The sequence below is a fragment of the Colletes gigas genome, unplaced genomic scaffold, assembly GCF_013123115.1.
Source record: "Colletes gigas isolate AHSC1104 unplaced genomic scaffold, ASM1312311v1 Colletes_gigas_Sc00012, whole genome shotgun sequence".
NCBI classification, from domain to species: domain Eukaryota; kingdom Metazoa; phylum Arthropoda; class Insecta; order Hymenoptera; family Colletidae; genus Colletes; species Colletes gigas.
In genome coordinates, this window is record NW_025106641.1 from 4,981,761 (window position 1) to 4,987,879 (window position 6,119).

Consider the following 6,119-nt stretch of genomic DNA (forward strand, 5'->3'; position numbering starts at 1 on the left):
GGAACTGTAGACTCTTTCCTAAATAGAAAATGCACTAGAATGTTTCGAGTAAATCAGACCCTGTAAATATGTTCGAACGTTCATTTTTCTACGATTTGAAATTGTTTGGCGAAGTGGTATTTCACTTTGCACAATTTCACCGTCGTCCTCGACGACTTTCTTTAGTTTGGAGGATCGAATTAATGCAGATTTTATATTCGTTCTTCGCCTCGACGGAAAGAAAATCCTCGTTGCCGATTTCCATCGTTCCGTTCGTCGCGAAGAGGACGAAGGATTAGGGTTGCCGCGCGACGTAATGGACCGCGAATAGTTCGCTTCTACAAACCGAGAAATAAATCCCTGCGGGCCGTACTCTTCCCACGTCTATCATCTACCGAAAGAATCGTTCGAGACCTGATCCCTTGTCTGACGATTTATACTCAAACGTCCGCCACCAGAGGGCCACGCTCTTGTCTCTCTCGCAAGCGCTCGACTAAATCCTTACGATCTTAAACGGAGGTTGGGAAATAAAGAAACCACTTTGAAGCTCGTGCTATTGCTTCCCATGCATCGTGTAAGGATCGATGTTGAATCGCGAAGAATAAGAGGAAGAGACGCCGGAGGATTCGAAAGAAAGGGAGCAACCACGGCACAGGTGAATGTAACGAGAGTAATGCGACCAATTAGTAAAAATTAGCATCGAGAAACCTAGGTGGGGGAGTTGCATTCCCTCGTTCCTTCGTTTCTCGCCGGTAAAATAATTACCGGCGCGTCTCTTCGCCCACTTCCTTCGCCCACTCTTCTCCCCTGGCCTTTCCCCCGCCACTCTTTCCCCAGTTAAATGATTTCCGTGAGCTTTCTACCGGGTGCTACTCCGCCGCCTCCACTTCTGAAGCTGCTCGAGATGCTACAGTAATCCTGACGAACGGTCAGAGCCCGGAGGAAACGTTCTTCCCGCGCCCTCGGCACGAACGCCGTGGAGAACGAGCGTTCCCACCGTCTCGAGGAACTCGCGTTCCAGGGCGAAACGGCTAATTTGTTTCCTCGCGCGAAACAATGTACGGCTAATCCGAGTGCCGGGTAATCGCGAAGAAATGATAAGTAACGAGGTCGAATTTGTTTCGCGAGAGTTTAACGTTTGCTGGGCGATTGATAGCCCTTATTTGTCGATCCAGCCCTTCGGGGGTCTCCTCCCCGAACGAATCTCTCTCGCTTAAACCCTCGACGACCGCGCGCCCGGGGTCCATCAAGGTCCCCAGCCTCGTTATCTCGTTAATAACTCATGGACTTAATAGAATTGATGCCCGCCATTTTGAGTAATCTCTTCTAACGTTCTGGAAGAGGACGTCCACGCAAATTTTAGCTATTTATCATTTCTTTGTTTCACTTTTATTGGCAGATTGTGCTTCTACATCTTGCATGTCTTTGAAATTTAAATTTAACCTTCTTTAACCTTATTCTGGCTGATAATACTGCGGAGTTTCCAAAATACTGACGCAAACGTGCGCTGATAATAAGAAACCCTGAAAGTGGAATCTCTCGTCCGTCTTCTTTTCGTGTTTCGTGCTGATAACGGTGGTGGGGAAAAAATTACGCAATACCGCGGGCGGTAAAGACGAGACGTCGCGTCAAAATGCAACTCGTTTTTTGAAACGTACCCGAGGGAATGAGGGAACACGGGCGGGAAGGGGGAAGCTGTTGCACTCGCGTTTCGGTGAAGCGGGCAATTTGTTTCCTTACGAGGAGCGATGCACCGCTAATCCGTGCCACAGCCGGCGAAATTGTTGACTCTAATAAATGTGGCTCGCTTTGTTGCCGGCTTCGCGAAGAAGACGCGCTTCACCGCGAACATGGCACGATAACGCCCCGGGGCACGTAGCGACGAATAATCGTTCGTCTTGAACCCGTTCTCGGCAAACAAACGAGGGCTCATATACCAGCCGTTGACGCGGCTTAAGTTGTACTGCGATGGAAAATAGAAAACTAGCACCTCACCCACGCGGACACCAGCTAAAACATAATTAAAAAAAAACTTTCACCGACGATTTACCCGGCAAAAATGATCTCAAGATGGTAAATTCCGAGTCTCACGATTTTAATATTTTGCAGGCTCGCAACGTTATGGATAAGATAACTGTAAAGTTTGATAAAATTACTAGATCGCTCTAGGCAAAAATAACCATGGTGTATTGGTAAGAGTAGAAGATAAATAATATTTTAGAATTTTTTTTTTTAATAATTTTGACAATTTCTATTATTTGTTTATGCAACCTGGCGAGGATTTCAGTTACGAAGAGCCCTTTGATTAATTTCTGTTATTAGCCTCGAACGTTGGAAAAAAACGAGAGGGAACCCTTACCCTGAAAGAAACCAGAATCGAACTTTGGAAGAAATCGCGAACGACGAACAGACTCGATAACGTTCGGAAGAATTCGTATAACCGACGGTGGATTTATTGTTATGCATTTATTCTTCTCCGTTCTTCTTAATTAAAGTATTGTTCTTTAATCTGGTTTCTTTATTTCAGTAATCACAGTTCTCTAATTGAGAAAGTACGGGGGCAAATATCAAACAAGAGAAGCACTCGACCCATCCGCCTTCAATGTTAACCTACTTCCGTCGAATGATAGGTCACAGGTCACCGTGACTACGTGTCAAATATTACCTGTAATCGATAATTTTACAGACTCCATTAAAGTTACGCGTATATCGGGAAATCGAAGATTCTGTGTAACCTTTTCTTTATTACGATAAAGACGAGAATACATAAATTCGTTACATAATAATTCTAGAATCGAAGTCCTTTTCCACGACAGTTCGTACCGACGAATGGATCGGATCGACGTTTTACCAACGCTTCAAAATAACGCACCGTAATTATTAAAACGCGTTTCCCGCTGATTGAACGCTCGTGTTTATTTGCACCGCCCCGATTCGTTATTAACCGCAGCGGCGATGTGCTATCGTTGCAAATGAAACCGATCGGTCCGGGGCTATCTGTGGCGAATCGTTATCGCGATAGTTCGCGTACACCCAATTATGAACTCGCCACGGCCAATTTCATTCCCTTTCCACCTTTTATCCCGATCCGGATATAATTTTAAACGATTCTCGATTGTAATCGCGCTCCTGTACGATTCCAGGGGGTGGAAAAAAAAAAGAAACGTCATGAGGACTGATAATAAGGATTCGTTTACGACGGCTCGTAAAGCATGACGAACGTTACCCCAGGTGCAGACGTCGTAAATATCAGTCAGGGATGTCCCGGGGCTCATGAATTTATGGACTGATCCGCGATATCGCTGGTAAGAATGGACGAATGACCATCGGTAGCGTTGTAGTCCTCCCACGCGAGGAACGAGTAACAAGACCGGAAAGGACTCGGTGGAAATGAAACTCAAAGAACTTTATTGCGACCGATCGGATCGGCTGTTGGCGTCCAAAGCGTGCAGAACATATTGTTTTCTTATCGCTGACCAAGGAACACCTCGACAACGTTCCCCTAATTTTCTTGACAGCCTTCTCAAAGCCTTAGTGCAACCACGTTGCATCCTCGAGTCTGTCTGCGCTGCATTCGATGCGAATTCCGTGCCTTTCGCTGTAATAATTAAACTTGTAGTTTCATTCAAGTAATATAAATTAATTAATTGTTCTTGAGGGCTGTCCACGTACGGGTTCTAAAAATGTTTTCAAACTTACTATTGGTTTAGTATCTGTTCTCGTATTTTTCTATCTATCGTTCCATCTTTTAAAAGTACGTTATCGTGTGCTTTTACCTGCTGCGTTTGTTTTCGTCTTCCTGGCCGACGTTGTAAAACCACCTAAAAATTTTCTGAGCGTTCGCGTTCGTTCTTCCGCGTTTCTTCGACTTCTCCGAGTCTCCCCCGGACCCATTCGTCTCTTCCGTTCGATCGGACGGCTTCCGGGGAGCCGGGGAGGCAACGTTGCGCGGGATTACAATGTATTTCCAAAATCCGTTGTCCGCCGGCGGTTTCTTCGAAATCGAAGGCTTCCTTATCTTAATACGATGATCCGTGGAGTTCCGGGTCTTTTGGAAAACTTTGAAAATACCGTGCTCCCGACGATTCGAGGGCTCGCGAGAAAAACTTTTGGTCGAGCCAACGACATCGTTCCCGGAAATTCCGTCCGTATAAACGCGACTCCGTTCGGTCGTACCTTTATCATTGGACATCTCCGGGCTGCTCAGTTTTGCAAATTCGGAGAAGCCAGGATCGGTATCGTCGCTGTTAACCGTGTCTTTCTTCGTCGATACCTGACGATCGACGGAGGTCGTGTCAGAAATGTCGTATTCGGTACTGTAAATGTGCTTCACAAAGCCTTCTGTAATTTCTTTTGTGCTCGACTTCTTTTCCAGAAGATTACTCGTGGTAGCTTTGTCTCTTCCAAACGAATCGACAGTGTTTTCGAAAGAGTCGCGTGTACCTTGAGTTTCCTGTGAATCGTTTTCCAACATGGCCGTCGTCGTTCCAGAAATATCGGAAGTAAAATGTTCGGTATTGTTATAAATATTCTCATCTTGTATAAAATCATTTGTAACAAAGTTCACTGACAAAGGCCCTCCATTGTTCTTGTTATTGTCCAAATTATTATCCAACGTTTCACCAGTTACGAACGTCTCGACGATTCTCTTCTCTTCCGCGTCGATTCGTTCGCTAGTCGAGTTGCCAACAGGTGAAGATGGGACTGTTGAAGAACCGTCGTTATGCATTCCAACAGACTTCTCGCGTTTACTTTCTTCTCCCGTTACATAGGGACTCGTGAACGCGGCCCGTTCGATTTCGGTCGCGATGGTTGAAACAGAACTTTCCGGAATTTCATGCATTTTCCTCGAATCCGTCGTCGTTTCGCCGAGTTCCTCCGATTTCTCCTCCGAGTTATCGCTCTCGTACGCAGACGGGGCAGCGGTGCTACCGGCATAATTCAAGTAAGTCACGACGTGTAAAGAACACCCTCGCGAAGAAGAAGAAACCTACTTGTCTCAAGATACAAGATGTGTCACGCGACTGGCTCCGACTGTGTCGTTAAAGAGATAAAACTAGGTTTTGCGTTGCTCCACATCGTGCAAGAGAAACGCTGCAGCTTAAAATACAGACGGTACGAAGATAAATATGTTTGCGAGAATACACGTACCTGACTTTCTGTTTAAACGATTCTAATAATTGCACACATAAATTTAAACATTGCATTTTGGTCCCTAATACGCTTACTCTTACAAAGGTGTAACATTTCGAGGATAAACTCGATTTTCAACGAAGCAAACATCGCGCTTATTACAAAGAAAAATTGCACGACCCTTCAACGACACAGCAGAAACTGATTGCGATTTACTCGCACAAACCTGCTCGCAGCTCGACAGACGGATTTCGCGATATCGAAATGGCCGTCGGTTTGGGAGTAAGCGATCGCCAAGATTCCAAAAATACGATCGAGTTTCTCCTGTAGGATCGAATCCTGGGGTTGTGCCCCTTTCAAGAGAAGCAGTCTCGTCCAATCTGACTTCAGAGCGCCGAAGGGCAACGCCGTGGCCGGGCATTCGGACTCCGGGATCGTCGTATCGATCGTCGCGTTCTCGAGATTCGACAAATAGTCCTCGAGCCCGGCGATATCGAGCTTGGAACAATCGTCAGGCGTGGAGGTTGCTTCCGCGAGGAGATCCTGATACTCTGTGCACAATTTTCAATTTTCACGTTAGTAAGCCGACGGTACAGCTTGTACGAGATAACTGTAGCACTTACTGCAAAAGGCTGAAAGTAGCAAGGCTAAGGAAAAGAGTAGCACGCGTCGAGGCACCTCTCGCGACATGATCGCTGCGCCGACTGAAGCGTTAGATTCTATTTCGTCGGAATCGGCACATTTCTAAGCGCGAATGTTCGCGAATTTTTGCCACGGTCGACGAGTTCTGACCGAAAGTTACACCGTAACATTTTTCTGATCAAAATAAAACTGAACGATCGAGATTATATTCGATAAATGTTTTTACTCGTTTAAGGTATAAATATAGTTCACACTGAATAGTGACTGGTCTTATTTTTGTCAGAGAAAAGCTGCAAATATAAGCAAAGGTCTTCTTTAAACGTCTTCTTTATTTTTACACTAAAGATTACTAAAAAATTCTGTCA

The 6,119-nt window shown here is 45.5% G+C and overlaps 1 protein-coding gene across 1 annotated transcript; it reads right to left on the minus strand.

Annotated features, from left to right (window-relative positions):
* Window positions 1-4,226: 4,226 nt before the first annotated feature.
* Window positions 4,227-5,873, minus strand: LOC122398938. The gene is made up of 4 exons (XM_043399208.1): window positions 5,736-5,873; window positions 5,339-5,663; window positions 4,423-4,907; window positions 4,227-4,252 (listed from the first exon to the last, which is right to left on the minus strand). The coding sequence occupies exons 1-4, from the start codon at window positions 5,800-5,802 to the stop codon at window positions 4,227-4,229; spliced, it is 903 nt and encodes a 300-aa protein (XP_043255143.1). The 5' UTR covers window positions 5,803-5,873.
* Window positions 5,874-6,119: the final 246 nt, after the last annotated feature.

Coding starts and splice junctions, on each gene's coding strand:
- LOC122398938 (XM_043399208.1), bottom strand. CDS start 5,802: ATGTCGCGAGAGGTGCCTCGACGCGTGCTACTCTTTTCCTTAGCCTTG. Junction 5,664..5,735: donor GCTACTTTCAGCCTTTTGCA/GTAAGTGCTACA, acceptor AATTGTGCACAG/AGTATCAGGATCTCCTCGCG. Junction 4,253..4,422: donor CGATTCACAGGAAACTCAAG/GTACACGCGACT, acceptor GTCGATCGTCAG/GTATCGACGAAGAAAGACAC.